At 45.9% G+C, this 27520-nt stretch overlaps 2 protein-coding genes and 2 long non-coding RNA genes across 7 annotated transcripts in view; 3 read left to right on the top strand and 1 right to left on the bottom strand.

Annotated features, from left to right (window-relative positions):
• The window catches only part of LOC309338498, an 86534-nt gene that overhangs the window by 53077 nt on the left and 5937 nt on the right, over positions 1 to 27520 (top strand). The window lies entirely within an intron of this gene.
• LOC309338414 (fibrinogen-like protein 1) overlaps positions 1 to 27520 on the bottom strand; it is a 67255-nt gene that overhangs the window by 21483 nt on the left and 18252 nt on the right. The window lies entirely within an intron of this gene.
• On the top strand, positions 3856 to 27412 carry THSD1 (thrombospondin type 1 domain containing 1). 3 transcript variants are annotated; one of them, XM_081855501.1, is made up of 5 exons: positions 3857 to 4347; positions 10053 to 10187; positions 14473 to 15411; positions 22622 to 22786; positions 25766 to 27412. In XM_081855501.1, exons 2-5 carry the CDS (start codon positions 10130 to 10132, stop codon positions 27166 to 27168), a joined length of 2565 nt encoding a protein of 854 aa, XP_081711627.1. In that variant the 5' UTR covers positions 3857 to 4347; positions 10053 to 10129; the 3' UTR covers positions 27169 to 27412. The 3 variants fall into 3 exon arrangements, with proteins under 3 accessions (XP_081711629.1, XP_081711627.1, XP_081711628.1); XM_081855502.1 differs by lacking the exon at positions 3857 to 4347 and adding an exon at positions 9470 to 9825 and having other exon boundaries at positions 10054 to 10187; XM_081855503.1 differs by lacking the exon at positions 22622 to 22786 and having other exon boundaries at positions 3856 to 4347; positions 10054 to 10187.
• On the top strand, positions 20009 to 22515 carry LOC309338481. The gene is made up of 3 exons (XR_014154920.1): positions 20009 to 20316; positions 20676 to 21871; positions 22365 to 22515. It is a non-coding gene; the product is annotated as an uncharacterized lncRNA (long non-coding RNA).

Consider the following 27520-nt stretch of genomic DNA (forward strand, 5'->3'; position numbering starts at 1 on the left):
CTGTCTTCACCCATAAATCTACACAGACCACTGATCTTACTATATTATTGTTAAATGGACAAATAAAGCAATTTGTTAGAAGTTAGTCCTGAAATATATTTGCCGTATAATATTGTGAATCACCAACAGGTAGATCCCACCACTGTTTCCCCATTGTTAAAGCTTTCTATTAAGGGCTTTTGACTAATTGGTATGGAAAAACTACTTTGTGTAACAGGCATTGCTACTACATCTTTTTAAATAGGGTGTTTTGTCACTGTTTCCTTCAAGAAACTGCTGGTTGGGGTTTTGTGGGGTTACGAAAAGAACTCCAGACGCTACATAAATCAACAGCTTTTAGCATTCATGTTAGGGTGTGTGTGTGTGTGTGTGTGTGTGTGTGTCTGTCTGTCTGTCTGTCTGTCTGTCTGTCTATGACAGATAATCTCTCCAGTTCAGTAGTAGGAAAATGGAAATCTTTGTTATGCAAGACAAGACATGTAGCGCACTTCACATGACCAAGTTGTGAGTGGAGCAGTACTTCACACAATTTGACATGTGGTGCATTATTTCCCAAATTGGTGCCCTCCATATGTGTTGGTCTCCCTACTCCAACCAGGAGTGCCAACTTGAATAAAATATTGGTTGGCCCAGATAAGCCCTCCCCTACATAACTGATCACATGATAGGAGTAAGGTTACCATAACTTCCATCACAGAGCTTCAGTATGCTGATGACAACGTAGTGTGCACACACACAGGATGACCTCCAAACCATCTTAAATATCTTTGCAGAAGCTTACGAAAAGCTTGGCCTATTGCTCAACATCCAAAAAACCAAAGTGCTGTACCAATAAATACAAAATAACCCCTGTGCAGCGGCACAAATCTAACGCAATGGTGTAACGTTGGAAAATGTTGATCACTTCTACCTGGGCAGTTATCTTTCCACAAGGGCCAAAATCCAGCATCGCCTGAGCTCTCACAGTGCAGCTTTCTCCTGAATTACCGTAAGTGCAGAGTGTTTGAGGACCAGGACATTTGCAGAGAAACCGAAATGCTTGTTTACAAAGCTATTTTACTATGAACCTTATGTATGCTTGTGAAACGTGGGCCACTTATAAACATCATCTCCAACTCTTCGAAAGATTCCAGCAACGGTGTCTCAGAAAAAAATTACATATTACTTGGGAAGACAGACAAACTAATGCCAGTGTACTGGAATAAGCAAATATCACCAGTGTTGAAGCAATGATTCTTCAACTTCAACTTTGTTGGACTGGTCATGGTCGGATGCCTGATTATTGTCTTCTGCAGCAACTACAGTGGTACCTCGGGTTAAGTACTTAATTCGTTCCAGAGGTCTGTACTTAACCTGAAACTGTTCTTAACCTGAAGCACCACTTTAGCTAATGGGGTCTCCTGCTGCTGCAGGAGCACAATTTCTGTTCTCATCCTGAAGCAAAGTTCTTAACCTGAAGCACTATTTCTGGGTTAGCGGAGTCTGTAACCTGAAGCGTATGTAACCTGAAGTGTATGTAACCCGAGGTACCACTGTTACTCTATTCTGAACTTCAAAATGGAAAGCGTAATGCTGGTAGTCAACAAAAGAGGGTCAAAGACTCTCTAAAGGCAATTCTTTAAAAATGCAGTATAAACACCGACAAGTGGGAAACACCGGCCTGCGAGCGCTCCAATTGGAGAACAGCCATTACCAAAGGTGTTGTGGACTTTGAAGATGCTCAAACTCAGGACAAAACATGCTAAGAAGAAGGCACACGTGGCAAACCCTCACTGTGATCGAAACCAATGTCCTCACTGTGGAAGGACGTGTTTATCCAGAATTGGCCTCCACAGTCACTTACGGACTCACTGTTAAGACCATGTTCATGGAAGACAATGAACGAGGTGATTGCCAAAGAAGATGAAGATGGCACACACATCATTTGAAGGGCAATGCCCATTATCTTGGCGACCCCTCATTTTTGGGGGGAGAGGCGAAGGGACCTCTGCATAGCTGTCAACTTTCCCCTTTTCTTGCGAGGAATCCTATTCGGGGATCCCTATTCCTCTGTTGTGGGTGGCGCTGTGGGTAAACCCTCAGTGCCTAGGACTTGCTGATCGCATGGTCGGCAGTTCGAATCCCCGCAATGGGGTGAGCTCCCGTCTTTCGGTCCCAGCTCCTGCCCACCTAGCAGTTCGAAAGCACCCCTAAGTGCAAGTAGATAAATAGGTGCCGCTTTATAGCAGGAAGGTAAACGGCGTTTCCGTGTGCTGCGCTGGCTCGCCACAGCAGCTTCGTCACGCTGGCCACGTGACCTGGAAGTTTCTCCGGACAGCGCTGGCCCCCGGCCTCTTAAGTGAGATGGGCGCACAACCCTAGAGTCGGACACGACTGGCCCGTACGACGGGCAGGGGTACCTTATTCCTCTGTTCAGGGAAGTTTTTAATATTTAACGCTGTATTGTTTTTAATACTTGATTGGGAGCTGCCCAGAGTAGATGGGGAAACTCAGCCAGATGGGTGGGGTATAAATAATAAATTATTATTATTATTATTATTATTATTATTATTATTATTATTATTATTATTATTATTGAATTTCCTTTTTAAAAAAGGGACACGTTGACAGCTAGGCTCTGGCCCTAGGAATTGGTTCCTATGACTTCAACCACCACAGCCCTAATGCTTTCGAACTGCTAGGTTGGCAGGAGCAGGGACCGAGCAACGGGAGCTCACCCTGTCGCGGGGATTCGAACCGCCGACCTTCTGATCTGCCAGTCCTCGGCTCTGTGGTTTAACCCACAGCACCACCCGTGTCCCTTATGTAGCATCTTAGCACGGTGCTAATGTGGCACATGGGCCAAATGAAACTCAGTCCAGATGAGGCTGAAGCAGTGTTGCCCTGCAGCTCTTTTAACCTAGGGTTGAGACAGCATCTGACTTTGGGGCTGGTTCCCACACGTACATACTCGAAATTTCTTAACACTTGAGATGTGCAAGCTTAATGAGTGAACTGCGCTGCCTGAGAAGTATTGTGTTTGAGTTGACTTTGGGTGATAATAGTTTCTACCTGTGGTGTTGTGGTCCCATATGCTTATGTAATTTAGGAACCAAGGGTTGTATTCAACAGTGATCTAAGTTGCTTGTTCCATAAGCGCAAGGATTTCTCTTGTGCAACAAAACATTAGGAAAAACAAAACAAATTCCTTCCAGTAGCACCTTAAAGACCAACTAAGTCAGTTCTTGGTATGAGCTTTCGTGTGCATGCTCATACCAAGAACTGACTTAGTTGGTCTTTAAGGTGCTACTGGAAGGAATTTGTTTTGTTTTGACTATGGCAGACCAACACGGCTACCTATCTGTAACTAAAACATTAGGAAGAACTTCCTGACAGTAAGAGCTGTTCGACAGTGGAATTTGCTGCCCAGGAGTGTGGTGGAGTCTCCTTCTTTGGAGGTCTTTAAGCAGAGGCTTGACAGCCATATGTCAGGAGTGCTCTGATGGTGTTTCCTGCTTGGCAGGGGGTTGGACTCGGTGGCTCTTGGGGTCTCTTCCAACTCTAGGATTCTATGATTAATTCTGCAGATGAGGCAACGCTGAGCATTTCCCTGTCGCCTCTCTTTCCCCTCCCCGAGGGGGCGAGACATTTGCTTTCTAGGGAGGTGGCACACCCAGTACTTGGCCCTGAGCGCCCTTGAGGTGGAGAGGCAGAGACTGCTGCGTCCTCAGCCCGTCCAAGGCCGCCTCTTTGCCGGGGGCGGTCGGGCTGCGCGCCCTCCTTCCCCCGCTGCGCTAGGGCGGGCCAGCCGGCTGCGCTTCCCCTCGGTTCCTTTGCGCCACGCCCGGCCCGGGAGGCGCATCTCCGCGCCTTGGAAGGGAGAGACACTGGCGGCGGGGTCGGCGGCGGCGGCTCTGGCTCTGGCTCCGGACATGCGCGCCCGCCGTGAGGAGAGCCCGGCCAGAGTTGGTCGGCGAGCTCCGCCGCCAAAGCCCTTCACCTGACGCCCAGGTGAGCTCGCGCGTCTTGCACGTGGGAACGGTCCCGCAGAGGAAAGTTCGGAGTCGGGGCAAGGAGAGTCGAGTCGCCGGCCAAGCTTGGCTAGAGAAGGAAGAGGGTCCCTCGGCGTTGCCGTGCCATCGCCGCCGCCAAAGCCCTTCACCTGACGCCCAGGTGAACTCGCGCGTCTTGCACGTGGGAACGGTCCCGCAGAGGAAAGTTCGGAGTCGGGGCAAAGAGAGTCGAGTCGCCGGCCAAGCTTGGAAGGAAGCGCGTCCCTCGGCGTTGCCGTGCCATCTCCCTCATGCCCTCTCCAGATTTGGCACGATTTAATTCTCGTAATGTAGAGGAAGAAATACTTGGAACTGGGTAAGTATTTTATTTTATTTTTTAAAAAAATAATATTTATTCGAAATTTTCAAGGTTACAAAAAGAAAAAGGAGAAAAAAGGAAAATAAAAAAGACAGAAAAAATACAACCATTTAAAAAAGAAAAAAAGCAAATCAAACCTTTACATGACCTTCTTCCTTTACTTATTTCCTTGACCTCCTCACACCTCCCATTTTTGTATTCTAATTCAAATTGTTGTTTCAGCAAATGCTTCCAACCTTATTTTTATCTTAATAATTTCTTTTAAAATACTGTAATTTTACATCCTCTCTTTCATCAATTCATTTTTACTTAATCCTTTATGTCATTTCTGCCAAAACCACATAATTGTTTTTTCAAACATCTTTCTAACAAAATCCTGAATTTTACAATATTTTTAAAAACCACTTTTACTTTATCCAATCTTAACTCTCATCCAAACCTATATATCAATACTTATTCTGTATTTTAATTTTTTTTGAATTAAATTTGTATATGTATCAGGTTTGCACCCGAAGATCTCAGGGCTGTTCACAGCATAAAAACACAGAATGCATAATGAAAACAAGAACAAAACAAACCACAAAAAGGACAAAGAATGGTTGGTTAAACTCGTAGAATTGTAGTGTTGGAAGGGACCTCAGGGTCATCTAGTCCAACCCCCTGCAATGCAGGAATCTCTTTGCCCAACGTGGGGCTTGAACCCACAGCCCTGAGGTTAAGAGTCTCCTGCTCTAGGAACTGGGAGAAACAAGCATTTTCAAAATACCCTCGATTTTATCTTTAAATGTTCTCTTAGCAGTTGCTTCTTAAAGGGCTATGAGGAGCAATCAACTTCTGCAATACCAAATACAGGGAGCTTATTCCCAGTAAAACAGTGGAGCTGAAAAAACATGTGCAGGATTGCACTGTTAATGTTATTTTTATTGCTGTTGACTGCTTTGTGGTTTTGTGACTGTGTTTTATAGGTTCGGTTGAAATGCACCTGCTTTTATTGTACCTGCTTTTGCAGTATAGAGCAGCTAGCCTGTGCTTAAGTTTGTTTTGAGGTATTTTAATTTGCCATTTAACATGACTGAGTTTTTTTTTTTCTCTTGTCTACTCGTTTTCCAAAAAAAATAAAAAAATAAATGCACCTCCTTGCACTGCAGTTAGCTTCCACCTCCATTCCATCATAACTCTATTTTAAGTGATCTGGAAAGAGTTGTGATATTAGCTCTCATTTATGTACCTGAGAGCAAATGGTTGTATCTTCCAGTCTTCCAGTCACATAGATATGATCTGGGATTATCCGAGCCACTTTGTGGAGTGCGGAGCTTAGCTCTTTATTTTTCAGAGCTGTGTGCCTACACTTTGGGCTTGTCCACATTCCACCATTATTATTTTTAGTCCTTGTTTTCTCCATTTCAATTATACTGTGTTCACACTTCTGTTTACTACACACTCGTTGTGCCTCTAGTGTTGAGTTTTCAATCCACATTCACACAAAGTTATCCCAAAAGCATAAGCATATAAGATACTGCATTTTAAGTGTTGTTCCTCAAACCAACTGATAGGAGTCTTTAAGCGATTCCTAATTCATCTCTAGCCAAGGTGTGCACACCTTTTGCACACCATTCTACTCAATACCACCTAATGTATGTGCTGTGAAACGCACTGAGGGAAAATCTTCACTGCACTCCAGGATTGCTAACTTGAATAAAATATTGTGGGGTCCCAGGTAAGTCCTGCCCCACATAATCGATCAAATGACGAAGTGCACACACACCATTTGAATGAGAATTCCCCTCATATTTTTATTGTAGGGGCTGGAGCCCCTAGAAGTTGACTCCTTCGCTGCACTGTAAGGCTGGAATGTGAACACAGCAGTCCACACCTGCGTGTGTTTGAATTTGTATATGAGGAACAACTTTCGTCTTTCCAAAGGTGAATTGGGCTCACTGTCTTGACCAATGCACAGTCACTTACAAGTATTTGGCCAGTCTTGTAGGCAAATATCCTTGCACACATTACCACAAAGGTGGAGGCACCTATTTATTGTATTTTTTAATGTGCCAATATCATTTTTAATTGTTTGTGTGGATCATGCAGTAAGATCTTGGCCGTGCGCCTGTAAATTTCATTTACGGATGGCTTGTGGTTTTCAGTATAATTTCATCCTGTGGACAGATACTCACTACAATAGCAGCAGTATCTGATTTTCCTCAGTGCAGTCAGAGAGGCATGAGCTGTTTGTGGATTGTTTTCCTTCCTTCTGTGTCGCTCATACTTCCCTTTTTAAACAATGGGTGGGCCTCACTTTTCCTGAGTACCACCAGTACAAATCTTGTTGGTCTCTGGGAGTTTATGCTGTAACCATGGCTAGCAGAATTCTAGCTTTAGATTTGCTGTTGGGATTGACAGCTGTTTGTGCATTTATGTGCATTAATTTTCCATATTGAAATAATTCGACTCTTTAATCCTAAAAGAAGCATGTTCACTTGAAAGGGTTAAGACGATCTTGGTGTGGTTTTGTGGCATGCTAAAAATACAACAGTAGCTACACTTCTCTAGCACTTTTTTCTAATCTTCACAGAGAATATTCTGTGAATATTCTGTGCTACCCATGCTTCTGTGCAAAAGGAAAGATCATGGTTCACAGGGAAATGTCTCACTATCGGTTTTTCATATCTTGACCCTAACACTTCCTATTGTAGGCCAGGGTGTGCCAAAAGCTGACACCAGTGCTGTGTCGCACTCTGGCACAGTTTGCATGCAATGCTAAGCACAAGTGAGTGATAGTGCAAGAAATGAAAACAGTAGTTCCTTCACTCCTCCTGCAGTCCTATTGCTGCTATACTACTCAGAACAAAGCCATGGTTTGCCTTTAGCGTTAGGTGCAAACCAGTGCAAACATGGTTTGTCATGTTTCAGACAAACCATGAAGTGTAGCCAAGCAAAAGAGGTTCACACATAAAACCAAACCAAACCATGGCTTAGCTCTGGTTAGCGAGACAGCAGCAGGACCAGGAGAGGAATGAGGTGGTCGCCATCTTCATTCTGTGTGTTGTGGTCCCACCCCAAAACACAATGACAGTGGCGCTTACTCGAGAGTAAGGAAGAGAACTTTATTCAGGTTATAACAGTAACAGGCTCAGCACCAAGCACAAGGTCCAGAAGTCAGGATTCCAAGGTACACAAGCAAGGCAAGGGATGCAGGACCGAACTGAAGCAACCAAGATGTCCCAATGGTTGTCATACCCCTCCTGCCAAGTTTTTGAAGATGAGGCAGGAGTGAGCTCACTCACGGGACTGCCACAGGGTCAGGTGTGTGTCCCACCTGGGCAGGTGCATCTGCTCCCTCTTACGCAGGTGGTGCTTGGTTCTTGGCAAGAAGACTGCGTCCTGCTTTACTGATTCCAGCGTCTCTGGCTCCCCTTTTTCCACTTGGCCTTCCGTTGGATTGTTGAAGTCCTCTCCCTTCCCCAATGACACCTTGTGCTCTGAAGGAGGGGTGATGGAGAGTAACATCAGATCTGCTTCCCTGTCTCCAACACCTTGAGTCACAAGGGGAAGACTTCTCTCCCGGGATACCAGCCTTCAAGCCCCGCCCCCTCAGCCCCCCCCTCCTCCTATCATCTGGGTCTGCCAAACTATGGCAGAACCTCACAGAACCAAGGGACCCATGACACCATGCATTTGGACACAAACTTAGCCATCACTTGGCTTAGAATCAATATGGAAGCCAGGTCAATGTGGTGTTCGATTGAAGCTGCAACAACATTACACTCCCAGTGTTCAAAAGTAGCTAGGCACCTGGTATTTTTTGTGGCTGGCACGGGTTCAGTTGTGATCCATGTGGTCCAGGTGGGCGGCCGATGTCTTCATCTGGATGGTCCCTCCCGCTTTCTTAAGCAGAAAAGCTCATTTATTGCATTTATATCCCAACTTTTCACCCAGTGAGCTTCATGACTGAGTGGGGATTTGAACCCTGGTCCTGGTCCAGCACTCTAACCAATACACCCCCTTGGCTCTCTAGAGTTCTTTTGCTACAGGGCAGCAATATAAGTAGGTAAATAAATATGTGGAAAGCAAAATGTCACCTAGGGAAAGATCTGAAATATTTACTTTGAAGCTTGCATTTGTTTTGTTCTGGATTGTTTTATTTGATGTTTTAAAGTGTTCTAAACTGCTTTGGGGACGCGGGTGGCGCTGTGGGTTAAACCACTGAGCCTAGGACTTGCCGATCAGAAAGTCGGCGGTTCGAATCCCCGTGACGGGGTGAGCTCCCGTTGCTCGGTCCCTGCTCCTGCCAACCTAGCAGTTCGAAAGCACGTCAAACTGCAAGTAGATAAATAGGTACTGCTCCGGTGGGAAGGTAAATGGCGTTTCCGTGCACTGCTCTGGTTCGCCAGAAGCGGCTCAGTCATGCTGGCCACATGACCCGGAAGCTGTGCTCCCTCAGCCAATAAAGCAAGATGAGTGCCAGAACCCCAGAGTCGGTCACAACTGGACCTAATGGTTAGGAGTCCCTTTACCCTTTACCTTTAAACTACTTTGAATTTTTTCCCCTTTAAAATATAAAGCAGTACAGTGGTACCTCGGGTTACATACGCTTCAGGTTACATACGCTTCAGGTTACACACTCCACTAACCCAGAAATAGTGTTTCAGGTTTAGAACTTCGCTTCAGGATAAGAACAGAAATCGGGGTCCGGCGGCGCGGCAGCAGCAGGAGGCCCCATTAGCTAAAGTGGTGCTTCAGGTTAAGAACAGTTTCAGGTTAAGAACGGACCTCTGGAACGAATTAAGTACTTAACCCGAGGTACCACTGTATAGAAATGAAATGAATAATAATAGCAATAATAAATTTCGGGGGGGGGGGAGCACATAGGCATTCTGTTCTGGCGACCGTAACCTAGGTTTAAGGTGCCAGCCATTTGGCAATCAGCTTACATATCTGAGTTTCTAACGCTTTACACTCCTGTCACCAATAAAAGCTTTAAGTCTATGTTGGCAGTCCTATTATGAGACACCCATGAGTTGCATGCGGCAAGCCTATGCATGTTGACTTGAAAGGAAGCCCTGCCGTGCTCAGTGAGACTGGTTTCCATGCGTAGGATTGCAGCCTGAGGCCCAGAAATACAGAGCTGTATCAACCACCCAGACATCTATGCAATATTGCGCCCTCTTTAAAAACAATCAGTCTGGCTATTTGCTCTTGCACCAATGGAAGTAGCAGGCTATCGGTATAATAGATACCGTCTGGGCAGTGTTCATGCGCAGTATTATGTGTCTTTACGATGTGTCAGTTGCCTCATACAACCAATTTAAATTGGTTTCTCAGCTGCCAAAACGTTAGAGTTACTTCTCTGTGATTCCACAGATAGGAGCATAGAAAAGTCCAGTTTCTATGTGACAAGAGTCTCTCTTCCTGATTGCCAGTTTGTGTGAAGTCATTCTAGGCTGCTAAAAGCGGCAACTCTGTGTGTAAATCCATGTTAGCACATTTATAATCCAAGCACTGTACTTAAACTTGAGATACCATCTATTATTGTAACTTGGTGAAGTCAAGAGCATGGTGAAATAGCTGTTGCGTGTATCCAATGAGCAGAAGAAAAAACGTTTGTCAAAATAAATTTCAGAGTGTTGCTCTTCGAGGCAAATCTTAAAAGGCTGTTCAGAAAAATCCTCTGGGTTTTTTGTTTTGTTGTTTTTTTTACTGTAGTTGCAAAGACAGAACAGACATTGGACTTGGAACAGGACATGAGGAATAAAAGGAACAGGGAGCCCTTCTGATCAGAATGAAACAGATGTTGAAAGATTTTTCAAATCTACTGCTAGTCGTGCTCTGTGATTATGGTGAGTATTTGGTGTAAGCCATTGGAGACAATTCACTATGGTTATTTTGGAATCCCTTATAAATGGGTGGCTTGATGTGAACAGAAGAAGAAAGAAAGAAATGGAAATAAAGAAAGTGTTATAATTATGAATCGGTTTGCGCCTGTAAAGAATACTATGCACAGCCTTCTAAGGTTTCTTAGAAAAAGATGGAAAGGACTATAGCTGTGTTTTTCTCTAGCAGTATTGCTGGAAAGTCAGATCTTGCTCCAGCCAGCTCTTTATTTCACGGGTGGAAAACCTCTAGTCTAAGGACCATTTCCTCCAAACCTCGTCCATCAGCTGACATCAGTCACCATCTTTAATTCCAAGTTCTAACACACCTTCCCTTCTTCCCGCCCCCTTCATAGTAGAAGCTATTCCTTTTCTTTTCAGTGACTGAAGATTCTCACTTCTTTTTCTCCAAGCTAAGCATTTCCAGACCATAGCTCCTTCAACCTTTTCCCCTCTAATTTTGTTTTGCGCAGTTTTTTAAAAAACGTACCCAAAATAGAGTACACCAGAGACGGCATTAAGAGGTATTGCTGAGAAATACACATTACGTGGCTGGAAATAATGTACTGATACTTATTTATAGCATTTCTGATGCACTCTTCAGCTGGAAAAGGCTCCCAGAGCAGCTTGCGGATATCGGTAATAACTGCCCCACTCCTCAGGCTTACATTCTGAAAGGCATGACACTAAAGGGAAGAAAGGATTGGAGAACGGGAACCAAATTCTGGCACTCGTTATTAGTTACACATTTGTTTAAAGGTAAAGGGACCCCTGACCATCAGGTCCAGTCGTGACCGACTCTGGGGTTGCGGCGCTCATCTCGCTTTATTGGCCGAGGGAGCCGGCGTACAGCTTCCGGGTCATGTGGCCAGCATGACTAAGCCGCTTCTGGCGAACCAGAGCAGCGCCCGGAAATGCTGTTTACCTTCCCACTGGAGCGGTACCTATTTATCTACTTGCACTTTGACATGCTTTCGAACTGCTAGGTTGGCAGGAGCAGGGACCGAGCAACGGGAGTTCACCCCATCGCGGGGATTCGAACTACCGACCTTCTGATCGGCAAGTCCTAGGCTCTGTGGTTTAACCCACAGCGCCAACCGTGTCCCTACACATTTGTTTAGCTCCCAGCAATTGAAATATCTTCTTAGAAATGGCTGCCGTGCAGCTGGATGCTGGCTTTTTGGGGTGGGGCTTTGCCCTTCTGGGACCCAGCCAGGGCCTGCATGAAAATCAGCTCTTGGGTGTTCAGTTAACACCACGGTCCCTAGAGTTGATGGGTCTGCTGCAGAAGGATGCTTATCGTTCAAGAATTAGCCCTCTGCCTCAATCTTCCTAGAATTTGCCATGATGGGCAGGTAAGGTCCCCAGGCTTCATTTAGGAAGCTTATTAGAATTCATTGGCATCTCCTTACTGCTGCCACAGCAGGGAAGACTCAGAGGTGACCCTGGTGACACCCACCAGCAGGGGTGGAACTACTACGAAACTAATGCAGTTTAAGTTTCAGGGCCCATAAACCTGGAGGGTCCCCAGAAGCAGCTTCAGTCCACACTGCAAATTAACAAAACAGGTATTCGAAGCAACTCAACCCTCAGTGATCAATCAAAAGTTTGTTGCAGATCCCAGTTCCTGCTTTCACATTTGCTATATGAGTATGTGAGAGCAGGCAAATAGCCAGATACGGTGCTGATGTGTAAATCAGCATCAATTCCCTGCTCTGCAAAGAATATATGTATTTGGACACACACACCCCGCCAGAATCAAGCCAGCTGCAAAAGCTCAGATTTCACCTATTGGACTCCTATGCATGTTGAACAGGCTAGAGGACAGGATAGATCTCTGTGAGACACCACAGGGAATAGATAATAGAGGGTCCTGCCTTGTGGGAGGCCGAATCCTTCGCTTCTGGCTTTTGTCGGTTTTAATTTTCACGTCTAAATCCCTTCTCTTTTTCTCTGTGATGCAAAGGCTAAATGAAATATTCATAAGCTCTGTCACAAAAGAAGCCTTCAAAAAGAGCGCTGCAGTATATTATTCTGTTTTTTTCAACTTGGGTGGTATTTTCTAGAATTCTGCTTCAGACGCCACCTCCCTTTTCATTTTTATCTTAACTAATATGCAATGTAAATGAAGCATTAGTGGGTCAAGGTGAAGGGAGGAACGGCAATGGCTTGCAGAGCTCAAAGGCGGTGGTGGGTGGGGAAATTGCTCACCAAGCATTCTTCTCTTCCTCCCCGTTGGTTAAATAGTTCGGAAGGAAGTAGACAGGATCTAGGAGTCTTGGTTGACCACAAACTTGACATGAGCCAACAGTGTGACGCAGCAGCTAAAAAAGCCAATGCAATTCTGGGCTGCATCAATAGGAGTATTGCATCTAGATCAAGGGAAGTAATAGTGCCACTGTATTCTGCTCTGGTCAGACCTCACCTGGAGTACTGTGTCCAGTTCTGGGCACCACAGTTCAAGAAGGACACTGACAAACTGGAACGTGTCCAGAGGAGGGCAACCAAAATGGTCAAAGGCCTGGAAACGATGCCTTATGAGGAACGGCTAAGGGACCTGGGCATGTTTAGCCTGGAGAAGAGGAGGTTAAGGGGTGATATGATAGCCATGTTCAAATATATAAAAGGATGTCACATAGAGGAGGGAGAAAGGTTGTTTTCTGCTGCTCCAGAGAAGCGGACACGGAGCAATGGCTCCAAACTACAAGAAAGAAGATTCCACCTAAACATTAGGAAGAACTTCCTGACAGTAAGAGCTGTTCGACAGTGGAATTTGCTGCCAAGGAGTGTGGTGGAGTCTCCTTCTTTGGAGGTCTTTAAGCAGAGGCTTGACAACCATATGTCAGGAGTGCTCTGATGGTGTTTCCTGCTTGGCAGGGGGTTGGACTCGATGGCCCTTGTGGTCTCTTCCAATTCTATGATTCTATGATTCTATGACAGGTGAGCTCATCACCCACAGACTTCAGGGTCCTTTATTACAGCGAAAATGCTCCAGGTTCCTCAGGCCTTTCCAGCTTTCCAAATGGTATTATGTTTTAAGACTTTTGAATACTAAGGGCTATTTTAGTGTTAGAGGTCAACTCTGTTCTCTTGTAACTTCCTTTCATATCCTTGTTAGGGAATATTAAAGGGAAATATTGTTGGGGTGGAGATGTGGGATAATTTGTAAGGTTTGTGGGAGGAGCAAAATATTTAAAAAACGTTGACTGAATATATTTTCTCCGCTAAAAATACTGGGGTGAGTTCATAGGGGAAATGCTGGAAAAGGTTAAATTTTGCTGATAGGGATAAATGAACACCTCCCATTCATGGCCAACATGATAGGCTGAACTTTACAGCTGACCGTAAGATACTAAGGGGTTCATAAAGTGTTACTGCATTTCTAAACATTTCTAAACTGCATTTAATTCAAACGATTGAATAAAATATTGTTTTCTCCCTGCTCTCTCACACATTTCCCTTTATTAATACTTCACAAAATTGCACGTAAGCAAATTTTGATGCGTTGTCTAGAAGTTTGATATTGTTTTAAAAGTTTGCATATCTATGTGGAAGTCTTCTGAGATAGGCATTGGGACCTAAAGCATTATGGGTGCAGAGTCATTTTTGCTGTGGATTCGGTAGTAACTTGGAGCCATGCATGTACAGTGGTGCCCCGCAAGACGAACGCCTCGCAAGACGGAAAACCCGCTAGACGAAAGGGTTTTCCGTTTTGGAGGCGCTTCGTTAAACGAATTTCTCTATGGGGTTGCTTCGCAAGACGAAAAAATCTTGCGAGTTCCCGCGGGTTTTTTTCGCTCCCCCCCTTTCCTAAGCCGCTAAGCCGCTTATCAGCTGTTCCGCTGATAAGCCGCTTAACAGCTGATCGCTAAAAGCCGCTAGACCGCTAATAGCGCTAATCCGCTAAGCTGTCAATGGGCATGCTTTGCAAGACGAAAAAACCGCTAGACGAAGAGAATCGCGGAACGGATTATTTTCGTCTTGCGAGGCACCACTGTAATGAATTGGGCAAATTTAGGCTTCTAAGCCCCTTATAACCAGCTGCATCTGCCTGTTGCTGAGTAACTGACCACCAGCAGGTTGAAATTGAGAACGTTTTTGGGAGGTGCTTATTAGTGGGGAGTGTGAAGGTTACATTGGATTTCCTCAAAAAAAATAAAAAAAACCTCTTAAATCTCCCTATCTCCTCCCCTTCCCCTTGCGTTGATTCTTTCTGTTCAACTATTGACCTTGTAAAATACCTTCTTTTCAGTTCTTGGAGCAGTGGAGTATCTCCTCTTGGAGCAAGCAACTCACGTAGCCTTGAGTAACGGCACTGTGTCGGTTAGCTTCCAGAATTATTATGACAGCAACGTGACATTGAAAAATGGTTCCATCCTGCTCATAGATGCCAGCACCAATCAAACTGTCGCCAGAAAACAGCTTCTGCAAAACCAGGACCAAGATATTGTTGTCTTTGAGTGCTTCCATTTTAAGAGTGCCGGGAACTACTGGTTCAAAATGGCTCCTGAGAACCAGTGGAACGGAGAGAAGACCCCACTGAGTGTGGTCTGGCCTGTATTCCACTTTGATTTGAGGAGGACTTCTGAAGCTTTTGAGTCTTCCCTTCAGCTCAGGCTGTTTACCGACGAATATTTGTGTCCAGTGAATAAGACGGTGGTTTCTCTGGATGTTATACTGACCAGCCGCTTCTATGAACTCGGAAAACAGATCTCGAATGAGACTGTGGGACTGAGAACTAGCAAAGAGCTTTCTCTCGCCAGGTCCCAGTGGGTGACGCTTGACTGTCGCTTGGTTGGCCAAGAAGCCTACATGACTGTATTCCTGAAATTGGCAGAGACCAAGTCAGTCATTGCTTCGGAAGGCCCTATTGATCTCGTGCGCAGATTTGGATACAAGCTGGTCGTGGCAGGAGAAATGACATGTGAGTCTTCGGTTGTGGTTTCTGTCATTCCTCCTCCCTGCACGTCTCCTGGTGGGAACGTTGCTGTGTTCAAAGACCTTGGGCCTTCTGGTCAGAGGGCGGTAAGGCTGCAGGAAAGTATCATGAATCCAAAGGACGGCCAGATAGAATTCAACTGCACATTGTTCGACGAGGGCGCAAACAAATACTGCTTTGAATTTAGCCTTTTGCCCAGAGACAATGCCCCACCAAGAGCGAGGGAATGTGCGCTAATCCAAAGGAATGTTGGTCTGTATTACCTTTTGAGAAAGCCTCCATTTGAAAACCCAAAGGATTATGAGATGTCTTTGTGATTGCATGCCGTGCATCTGTGCATCGTAGAGCCTGGAATATGATTGCATTTGCAGCGTGACCCACCCCCAATGCAGAGCTGTGAGCACAGGATAGGACCCCCATAAAACACGATGATAAAGCCCTTTCACTGCCCCTTAACTAGGCGAGCAGCAGGGAGACCAGACAAAGGCGGGCAGGTGACAAGGATGGGAGGCGATGACAGGGAAGAGGTTTGTAATACCTTATGGGAAACCCCTCTTGTAGTGGGGAGGGCTTGGGCCATTGGTTTAATTTCAGCTTTTTGCTCGTTTTCTAAAATGCCGTGTCTCATTCTGATAAGAATAAGAATTTTATTATTTATACCCTGCCCATCTGGCTGGCTTTCCCCAGCCACTTTGAGCGGCTTACAACATATCTAAAAACATAATAAAAATATAAATCCTTAAAAACTTCCCTAAACTGCACTGCCTTCAGATGTCTTCTAAAAGTCAGACAGTTGTTTGTTTCCTTGACACCTGATGGGGGACTGTGTTCCACAGGGAGGGTGCTACTACCAAGAAGGCAGTTAGACTGGTGACTGGGGGTAGCCGCCGAGACCATATAACACTGGTCTTGAAAGACCTACATTGGCTTCCAGTACGTTTCCGAGCACAATTCAAAGTGTTGGTGCTGACCTTTAAAGCCCTAAACGGCCTCGGCCCAGTATACCTGAAGGAGCGTCTCCACCCCCATCGTTCTGCCTGGACACTGAGACCCAGTGCTGAGGGCCTTCTGGCGGTTCCCTCATTGCGAGAAGCAAAGCTACAGGGAACCAGGCAGAGGGCCTTCTCGGTAGTGGCGCCCACCCTGTGAAACGCCCTCCCATTAGATGTCAAAGCAATAAACAACTACCTGACATTCAGAAGACATCTGAAGGCAGCCCTGTTCAGGGAAGTTTTTAATGTGTGATTTTACTGTATTTTTGGTTTCTGTGGAAGCCGCCCAGAGTGGCTGGGGAAACCCAGCCAGATGGGCGGGGTACAAATAAATTATTATTATTATTATTATTATTATTATTATTATTATTATTAATATGTTATTATTATATTATATTATATTATATTATATTATATTATATTATATTATATTATATTATATTATATTATATTATTATCTCCCTGCTTTGCCAAAAGGGATTCTAGATAGCCTTGGGCAAGACACTGTGAGCAGCTCAGAAAGGCAGTCCCCAAACCCTTAAGAGAAAAGGGCTTGGGGGAAAGGTGTAACTTAGTGGTAGAGCATCGCTGGTCACATGCAGAAGGTCCCAGGTCCAATCTCTGGCATCTCCAGGGTAGGGCTGCGAAAGACTCCATAGCTCAGGCACTGATAACGCTAAGGTTGCAGGTTCGATTCCCGTTAAGGGACAGCTGGATATTCTTGCACTGCAGGGTGTTGGACTAGATGAGTCCAACTCTGTCATTCTGTGATTACCTTCTTAGAGCTGCTACTGGACAGTGTGAACAATATTGAGCTCTACGGACCAGTGGCCTGACTCTGTGTACAGCAGCTTCCTCTGTTCCTATGTCAGAAGACTCCCTGGTGTGTGCTCATAGTGTGTTTGGAGACATGCACCTCCCCTTTACAATTTATAGCAGCAAGCCACAAGTAGGGCACTTGCAGTGTAAAGTCTGAAGCCCGTCTGGTTCTCAGCTTAGCTCGCCCTGCAGAGTTCTTGGGAGGTAATGAACTCCAAGGCTCTTCGCTTCTAATAATGTGTAACCCAGGCAATTGGTAATAAGGGGGCAGCTGTGAAGATGTTTGATCACATTTGCCTACAGGAATGGGGGACTGCATTGCCTGTACTCTTATTCCACAGGTAAAGGTAAAGGGACCCCTGACCATTAGGTCCAGTCATGGACGACTCAGGGGTTGCAGCACTCATCTCGCTTTATTGGTCGAGGGAGCCGGCGTACAGCTTCCGGGTCATGTGGCCAGCATGACAAAGCTGCTTCTGGCGAACCAGAGCAGCGCACGGAAACGCCGTTTACCTTCCCACCAGAGCGGTATCTATTTATCTACTTGCACTTCATGCTTTCGAACTGCTAGGTTGGCAGGAGCTGGGACCGAACGACGGGAGCTCACCCCGTCATGGGGATTTGAACCGCCGACCTTCTGATCAGCAAGTCCTAGGCTTTGTGGTTTAACCCACAGCGCCACCCGCGTCCCTTATTCCACATGTACTGGGCACTATAAGATTGACTACAGAGCCCGAACGCAGGATGTGGGGCACTGCTTTACCATGTTTCTATGCTTCAGTTGCTATCAGTGCAGCGGTTGCACTTTGGGGAAAATGTCAATTCCAACCAGCTGATTGAGTATTAGCTGGGAAAGGTGTGGCTTGCTGCAGGCTTGTTCAAGCCTCCTCTCAGAAGGGCAGGGCAGTCTTACCCCTGCCATTAGCTGGCAATTGCTCCAGAAACCATTCCTGGCGCTGATTATGTAGCTGCCTGTTACCTAATCTCCAGCTTCTCTTCCTTTTGAAAAGGGCATGTCAAGATCCCTTGAAGCTTCAGGCACAGGACACGTCATCACTGGGAGAATCCACCTAATTTATTAGCAGTGGGTGCAGCCTAGGAGTGCCATGTTTTCATATTCATCTTTTCCCTGTGCTTCTTAGCAGCATGGCAAGCAGATTCTTTGCAGTGCAGGGAGTTGGCCCAGATAACCCTTGTGTGGTCCCTTCCAATTCTACCATTCCATGTTAAAACAGGGATGAGGAATGTGTGGTCCTCCCAGATGTTGGACTACAGTTCCCATTCACTCCTCCCCCTGGCTATGCTGTCTGAGGCTGGTGAGAGTTGGAATCCAAAAACATCTGGAGATTCACAGGTTCCTCAATTGACACACACACACCCCTTTTTTAATCTCCATGTCAGAAAAAGATCCACCTGTTTATTTTCTCCTGTTAAAAGTGAGGTCACCTTTTCCACACCTGTTTTCTCTTTGGTCCCATCAGCCACCTGCCTTCTGCTCTCATTTGCTGCTTAGGAAAATGAATGTTTTGGTGGGTGATGAGATGAGCAGAAAGAAGAAGCTGTAGGTACAGCTTTTCTTGAGCAGGGAAGGGGGAAAATAATAATAATGATGATGATAACAATAATAATAATATATTGGCTTCCCCAACCACTCTGGGCGGCTTCCAACAAAATATTAAAATACAGTAATGCATCAAACATTAAAAGATTCCCTAAACAGGCTTTTCACTGGCCAGCATCTCAGACCTTTCAGTTGCATAACTAAGGACTCTGTGTTACTGAGGAACACAACAGGTGTGTTTATGAGTCTACACTAATGTGTTCTGCTTGCACCCATCAGTCCCAGAGAATGGATCCTGGTGGCTGTGGTTCTTTCATTTGGGCTGTGAGGGGTTACCAGTGGACCTCCAGGTGTTGTTGGACCACAATGCCCACCATGCTTGACAAATGACCACACTGCCTGGGATGTTGGAGGACAACAACAAATGGAGCACCACAGGTTCCCCATCCCTGATTCAGAGGTTCCTTTTTGTCTGGATGGAGTCATCTGCAGATGTGCAGGTGACCTCAACGCAGCTGTGACCTCCATATTTTTCTCCTCTGCATCTTTATTATGTAGCATCTTAAAGGTAAAGGTAAAGGAACCCCTGACCATTAGGTTCAGTCGCGGACGACTCTGGGGTTGCGGCGCTCATCTCGCTTTATTGGCCGAGGGAGCCGGCGTACATGTGGCCAGCATGACTAAGCCGCTTCTGGCGAACCAGAGCAGCACACAGAAATGCCGTTTACCTTCCCGCCGGAGTGGTACCTATTTATCTACTTGCACTTTGACATGCTTTCGAACTGCTGGGTTGGCAGGAGCAGGGACCGAGCAATGGGAGCTCACCCCGTTGCGGGGAATTCGAACCGCCGACCTTCTGATCAGCAAGTCCTAGGCTCTGGTTTAACCCACAGTGCCACCCGTGTCCCTTATGTAGCATCTTAGCACGGTGCTAATGTGGCACATGGGCCAAATGAAACTCAGTCCAGATGAGGCTGAAGCAGTGTTGATCTGCAGCTCTTTTGACCTAGGGTTGAGACAGCATCTGACTTTGGGGCTGGTTCCCACACGTACATACTCGAAATTTCTTAACACTTGATATGTGCAAGCTTAATGAGTGAACTGCGCTGCCTGAGAAGTATTGTGTTTGAGTTGACTTTGGGTGATAATAGTTTCTACCTGTGGTGTTGTGGTCCCATTTGCTTATGTAATTTAGGAACCAAGGGTTGTATTCAACAGTGATCTAAGTTGCTTGTTCCATAAGAGCAAGGATTTCTCTTGTGCAACAAAACATTAGGAAGAACTTCCTGACAGTAAGAGCTGTTCGACAGTGGAGTTTGCTGCCCAGGAGTGTGGTGGAGTCTCCTTCTTTGGAGGTCTTTAAGCAGAGGCTTGACAACCATATGTCAGGAGTCCTCTGAAGGTGTTTCCTGCTTGGCAGGGGGTTGGACTCGATGGCCCTTGGGGTCTCTTCCAACTCTATGATTCTATGAAAACGTTCTCCCCCTGATACCTCCCAACCCTCCAGCTCAGATTTGGGAATAGCTTTGGTGCACATGCAGAGGGGGACAGGGAAGTTCCCATTGTAGCAGCAGTAATCCTTGCGCAGTTATTTAGTTAATATTGCTCCTAGAGATCTGCCTTACATCCAGTCTGTTCTGACTGGCAGTGGCTTACCAAGATCTCAGGAAGAGATCACTCTGCTGCTGCTTGGTATTTTACTGCTAACATGAATTGCCAAGGATTGAACCTGGAATACACACAAAACTTAGGCTCAGCACTGAGCTATGGCCCACCCTTATGTATGTATGTATGTATGTATGTATGTATGTATGTACAGTGGTGCCCCGCAAGACGAATGCCTCGCAAGACGGAAAACCCGCTAGACGAAAGGGTTTTCCGTTTTGGAGGCGCTTCGCAAAACGAATTTCCCTATGGGCTTGCTTCGCAAGACGAAAATGTCTTGCGAGTTCCTGCGGGGTTTTCCCCCCTTTTCCCCCCTTTTTCTAAGCAGCTAAGCCGCTGATCAGCTGATCCGCTAAGCCAATAAGCTGCTAAAAGCTGCTAATAGTGCTAATCCGCTAAGCCGTCAATGGGCTTGCTTCGCAAGACGAAAAACCGCTAGACGAAGAGACTCGCGGAATGGATTAATTTCGTCTTGCGAGGCACCACTGTATGTATGTATGTATTTATTTATTTGTTCATTTATTTTAAAGCGTTTATATACCACTTAATATTTCTGAAATCTGCATGAAAAACATAAACAAGGGAATTAAAACAAAAGCAGCACAAAACCTGTGAAGGAGTAGTACAAGGGCATATGGAAACAATAATTCAGACAAATGAAAAGGGTCCGATGTTATGTGTTACAAATGTTTATAGTCTGCCCTCTTGCAAAACACCAGGGCAGTGTACAACAGCATAAAAAACATTTAAAAGCAATGCATATCAATCATTAAAATGACTGGCTAATTTAGGGACATTTTAGACAACTGCATAGGCCTATGGGCATAAAAAAAAGTCAACAAGAAATGGCTGAAAGCAAAAGGCGAGATGTGTTTTTACAAGACGTCCGAAGCAACTGATGTTTGCAGCTTTATGTATGGCAGAGTTCAGAAGGGCATCCCATAATACAGACAGAACAGTGGCCAGCTTCCAGGTCACTGCTCTGCTGCTACTTGGATGTTGTCACTTGATGCTGTAACCAGTAAGTGAAGAACTGAACTAGTCCTTGGACCGAAAGGCAAATTGCAACCGGAATGCTTCATTTCCCCACAAGGTGGAGACTTCTATCCAATTTAGACGTTCCCAGTGTCAGTCACGCCCTCACATCTTCAAGCCAGGACTATTGCAACACACGCTGGATACTGAAAACCGTCTGCAGCTGGGGTCGAAGGCAAAAACTTACTTCTCCAGGGGGTTGTTTGTTGCTCAGAGTGCCTGGTGCCTCATGAGCACTCTACTTTCTGAGAGGTATTGTGTTCAATAACAGTTCTGTTTATTGTGTTTTGGTCTCATTTGCTTACGAAAGTTAGGAACTTGCCAATACATGGCTGACCGCGTCTGTCTTCCACACTGTGTGTAGGGTAGATGTTGGAAGAGGCATTGCTGTTACCCCTGGCAACCAGGCCTGTGATATTTGATAGGTGGAATGGTCAGCTCACCGCAAAGAGACACTTTCAGAAAAGGCCGCTCAGCCTGGAAGGTGACCACCCATAGTTAGTTTGGGTACAGTGGCAATGGAGGACCTGTGTGGCCGTTCAAATGTTGTTAAACTACGACTTCCATCAGCCCCTGCCAGCATGGCAAATTGGGCAGGCATGATGGGTGTTGTAGTCCAACAACATCTGAAAAGCCGCAGGTTCTCTCTCTTTTTTTAAAAAAAGATTTTTATTAAAATTTTAAAGGTTACATAAGTAATAATAAAAAAATAACAACAAGAAAACACCCAATTAAACCAAAAAAGAAAGCAAAACATAAAAACAAGTCACATCAAAGAAAAAAGATAAAAAATGGAAAACAGACAAGAAAGAAAAAAGATGCATAGAATAAAAAAAAAGGAACAAATCAAACCTTTACATAACTTTCTTTCTTTAGCTTATTTCCTTGACCTCCTCACACCTCCCCTCTTTGTATTCTGGTTCAGTTGGATATTTCAGCAAATCCTTCATCTTTGCTTTTATCCTAATAATTTATCTTAATATACTGTAATTTAACATTCTCTTCTTTCACTAATTAATCATCCATTTTTACTTTATTTAATCTTATTTCTCATTAAAACTAATATATTGAACTTAATCTCTTAAGACATTTCCCCTAGGGTCATAAAAATTTCATTCCACGAAAAGCCGCAGGTTCTCCATCCCTGGTGTAAGGCTGCTATCTGCATCTTGGCGAATCACCCAGGTCCTTTGCTTTCCCCGCTTCCTTCTGTATCCAGCACCCATTTTACAGTCCTGTTTGCGTACAGGATAACTTCCTCCCTGTAAGAGATTGAAAGGCTGGATTTGCTGAGGGTCAGATTTGAATGTCCCCGTTTTCAAGGCTAGCCATTTTCTGTCTCTCTAATGGACTGTATCCCTCCAGTAATGCAGAGTTTGTGTATTCACAGGATCCTGGGGGCTTTGGCAGGCCTGGAGCCCCTGTAGTGTGACCTGTGGGGACGGCACCCGAGAGCGCTATCGAGAATGTCCCGCGTCTTTCCCGTTCCCTATAAAGCAAGGCTGCGCTGGGAGACAGCAAGAAACATCTCTCTGCTCCTTGGAGGAATGCTCCAGTACGTAGTCTTTATGTTGAGATCGCATTCTCACTCACAGTGAGTCTGGGGAAAGGGCAGGATAGCAATAAATAAGACGGCAATAGTATTATTATTCTCCTCACCTCTTCGTGTCAGTGAATACAGTGGTGCCTCGCAAGACGAAATTAATCCGTTCTGTGAGGCTCTTCGTATAGCGGTTTTCTCGTCTTGCGAAGCAAGCCCATTGACAGCTTAGCGGATTAGCGCTATTAGCGGTTTAGCGGCTTTTAGCAGATCCGCTGATAAGCGGCTTATCAGCAGATCAGCTGAGAAGTGGCTTAGCGGCTTGGGGAAAGGGGGAAAAAACCCGCAGGAACTCGCAAGACATTTTGTCTTGCGAAGCAAGCCCATAGGCAAATTCGTTTTGCGAAGCGCCTCCAAAACGGAAAACCCTTTCGTCTAGCGGGTTTTCCGTCTTGCGAGGCGTTCGTCTTGCGGGGCGCCACTGTACAAGCTTTGTCCATCCCAGTGTGTTTTGTGTGGGGACGATTGTCTTTGTGAAATCTCAGGACAGGCAGAAGTGAAGGAAGAAGACCCAAGGGTAGAGCTAAAACGTTTTATAGGCGGACACGCAACATGAAGGTGTCATTTAAGAATGACATACACACCTGCAGAATGCCGATGCCTGAACTACTGTGGTTAAGTTTTCCGTGTCCAGAAAGGGTGATTGCCTGTGGCGATCACACAGGGTCCCCAGACATTTAACAGTCTATTGATCCCTGTGCCACCACTGTGCTCGCTTCCCTGCTGCCACCAACCCGTTACTCTCGGGTAAAACACTGAGTCCAGACAGTTGTTAAAAGTGAACCAAATAAACAAGTTTATTTTATAAGCCTTAACAAGTTTATGGTTTCTCAGATAATATTCCTGTCAGTATCTTAACTTTAGTTTCTTTACCAGCCTATACCTTCCTAATACCTTCTGACTGGTTATCTCAACTGTTTGACTGACTCCTCTTAACAAATTCTCTCCCTCTCTCACATCAGACTAGCCCAACCCTCTGTCTCTTCTAACTCCATACCGTCTTCTCAACCACCCTAACTCTAACCCCCTACTCCTCCAAAAACCCTCTGTGCTTAAACCTTATACACAATTAACTCCGCCTCTTGGGTTCCCATTGGTTAGTCATTTTACAATTAGTTAACCATTTCCTTATGAACCCAGTATGATGTCACACACCTAGGAGGGCAAACGCCACACTGCCGTACTGGATGCAGCTAGTAAAAGGTGTCTGTACCCATTGAGGCTCTCCTGCCCACCTAGCAGTTCGAAAGCATGAAGTGTAAGTAGATAAATAGGTACCACTCCAGCGGGAAGGTAAACAGTGTTTCTGTGCGCTGCTCTGTTCGCCAGAAGCGGCTTAGTCATGCTGGCCACATGACCCGGAAGCTGTACGCCGACTCCCTTGGCCAATAAAGCGAGATGAGCGCCGCAACCCGAGTCGTCCGCGACTGGGCCTAACAGTCAGGGGTCCCTTTACCTTTACCTTTACCCATTGAGGCTACCTGGGCCTCCAGTGATTCGGGCAAAGGGCAACCCCATTCAGAGCAGGCAGTTGACGCATTTCCTGAACACAGGAACCACTCACCCACAGCACCTTCTGTCTTGCCAGGATTCAGGCTCCCTCCCACCACTGTATCCAGGAACCGGGCTAAGGACTGCACAAACACCCTTGATTCAGATGTTATGGAGAAATAGAGCTGAGTGCCATCAGTATCCTGATGGTGCCTTGCCCCCAAACCCTGGCAGACTCTTGGCTCTCAAATTTCAGAGGTGCTTTGTGCAACACTAAAATTCACCCCCCACACCTCTCGCACGCTATTCTGAAGCATTGTTTTGGTGCTCCCTTCAGTGGGGTGCCCACACCACCCTAAAGCTACCTCTACCCCAAACTCTTAAGGACTGTGTTCAGCAGCTTCCTCAGATCAAAAGAGAGAAAATGAAGGTGCAAGGAACCTTTTTCCTAGGAAGGTGATGAGCATTGCTATCTGTTCAGCAATATACAGTGGTGCCTCGCAAGACAAAAAGAATCCGTTCCGCGATTCTCTTCGTCTAGCGGTTTTTTCGTCTTGCGAAGCAAGCCCATTGACAACTTAGCGGATTAGCGCTATTAGCGGTCTAGCGGCTCTTAGCGATCAGCGGAGAGGTGGCTTATCAGTGGAACAGCTGATAAGCGGTTTAGCGGATTAGGAAAGGGGGGGAAAAGCGGGGGGGGGGGAAACCGCAGGAACTCGCAAGATAGGGAAATTCGTTTAGCGAAGCACCTCCAAAACGGAAAACCCTTTCGTCTTGCGGGTTTTCCGTCTTGCGAGGCGTTCGTCTTGCGGGGCACCACTGTACCAGTAAATCTTTATCTTCTGGGACTGCTTCATGTGTATAGTTCAGTTTTTAGGGTTGCATTAAGGTGATGGGCAGGTTGCTATTTAAAGTATTGATTAAGATCTGAAGCGCTTTTGTTGAACTTCTGCGTTGAAATTCATTTTTGTACGCTGCCCTGGATACTAACCAGTTAACAAGGGCAGTTAACAAACTGAGTGAACAAATAAATGAATAAAGTAGGCTGGGGAGATGTTGGGTTTAAGCAGAGTTTGGGCAGAGCTGAATCCAAGCAGTAGTAAGGGAGGAAGGTATCAAGGCTAGACATGAACTCAAGCTGCAGCAACCAAAATGATAGGCAGCATCTCAGCCAATCAAAGTATGAGTGTCGGATCATATAGATCCAATATAAAGGCATTTGTGATAAGAATATTGGATCTATATATGTAGCATTTACAGGAGCCCTGGCCTGCCCTCCTGCAATTTGCTGCTCTAGAAGTGGCAGTCTTTTCAATTAGAGGCCCCAACTGACTATTGGCAGTGATGGAGAACAGTTTCTTGCTCTTTGTTTCGTGGGTTTTGTATTTGGGGAAATACCTTGTAAATTGATATCTGTTCAGCAAGTTACTTCTTTCATTTCAGCCACTAAACCTGTACCCATCACACCACTGCACCCTTCTGAAGACGGCCAGAAAGCCAGTAATAATCTAGTAACCGTCACTGGCATATCTTTGTGTTTATCCATCATCTTTGCTACTGTCCTGATCGCCCTATGGAGGAAGCTTTGCAGGACCCAGAAGTGCAGCACCCCTGTGCGCTGCGACTCCACCCACTCGCCCAGCTTCCGGAAGAACTCCGACGAGGAGAACTTCTGCCAAGATGAGAGACAGCAGCGAGAGAGCTTTTCTGAGGGAGAAGTTGCTTGTTCGCTTTCTGGAGAACCTCCAGATATGCCCTTGAGCTCCAGGAGAAGTCTTTATTTTGCTCCGGAAGGAGGAGGGGGAGGAGCTTCTGCTAGCGAAAGCTTTGAGTCCACAGCTCAGAAAATAATCCCCCCCATTTTCAGCTACCGCCTTGCACAACAGCAGCTGAAGGAAATGAAGAAGAGAGGCCTCACCGAAACAACAAAAGTCTATCGCGTTTCTCAGAACCCTTTGACAGACACGGTGCTCAACAGCTCTCTGAGCACAGAGAACCAGGAGGCAGCAGCTGGAAGCAAGTTCAGAATCAAGTCTCCTTTTCTGGAGCAGCCCCCTGGCCACCCCATATCCTTAGGAGACAGGCACTGTTCTAGGGCGGATTTTATGCTGCCTCAGGCCAGCCCTACCTTGAGCCCTTGTCAGTCTCTCATTAGAAGAGCTCACCCTAGATATCTCGAGAACAAAGGAGAGCCATCAGAGAGGGTCTGCCCAAGAAGTTCGCAGTTCAGAAGAACAGCCAGCTTCCACGAAACCAGAAAAGCCAAGCCATTCCGGAAAAGAAGCATGTCCACCCTGACACCATGCCAGACCCACCTCTACCGCGGCAGAGCCAGAACGTGGAGTCGTGTCCCGGAAGGAGAGCACCGGCCTAAATCTAAAAGCACCAGTGAGAGCATTGAAGAGTTTGAGCTGTATTATAGTACTCCTTTAACCACTGAATCAATGGCCTATGGGACACACAACCCCCATAAATGGGAATCCCCAGAGAAGAAAATAGACTCAGTCACTAGACGCCAACCAGTGACCCAGGAACTGTGCGTTGATAGATCAGAGCAGAAGAGAAACGTAAGAGGGCCTTCCCTGGGCCGCGTGGATGCTTGGAAGAACGAATGTGCTGTGGTGGCTCTTAAAGATATGCACCAAAGAGGAGGTACTCTGAGCCCTACACAGTACAGAAGGAGCAAGTGCCAGAGCTTCCCATCTGATCCTGAATACCACTTCTATGACAACACTTCGTTCGGCCTGGCTGAACTGGAACAGCAAGCGACTGACCTCCCTGGGTATTTTGCGTCCGATGAAGGTGGTGGAATAAATACCTTAAGCATTGACCATTTGGTGCTCTGAGTGCCTTGCCGCCATCTTGCAGCAAGACAGAACCTGTGGGCTGGTATGAATGGTGGCCAAAAATAAAACAAATGGGCTTTCTAAAAGCACCACCGGTCAAATTCCATCTCATGGAGGGGAATGAGGCCCAGCTGTTGTTTCGTTTCGCATTTCTCCCCCTGCTTCCTCAACCACTTCAGAGCAGCAAGCAGGAAATGATGCCTCCACATGTATAAATAAGTTTCCACTAAATTATTCTGCACTGAGGACCTCCGGGACCTAGTCATAGTTCGACTTCCGTGTTCAAAGTACCTCAGAGCCTTCTCGAAAACGAAACTTAGGATCTGATTCTCCTTGCTCCTTTTCCCTGACA

This window comes from Podarcis erhardii (assembly GCF_964252035.2).
Source record: "Podarcis erhardii genome assembly, chromosome: 3".
NCBI classification, from domain to species: domain Eukaryota; kingdom Metazoa; phylum Chordata; class Lepidosauria; order Squamata; family Lacertidae; genus Podarcis; species Podarcis erhardii.

Excerpts from the sequence above, each read along its gene's own strand:
- THSD1 (XM_081855501.1), top strand. The coding sequence starts at position 10,130 with ATGAAACAGATGTTGAAAGATTTTTCAAATCTACTGCTAGTCGTGCTC. Across the intron at positions 15,412-22,621 it reads GCTAATCCAAAGGAATGTTG|GATCCTGGGGGCTTTGGCAG; the intron begins GTCTGTATTACC and ends GTGTATTCACAG. Across the intron at positions 22,787-25,765 it reads CTCCTTGGAGGAATGCTCCA|CCACTAAACCTGTACCCATC; the intron begins GTACGTAGTCTT and ends CTTTCATTTCAG.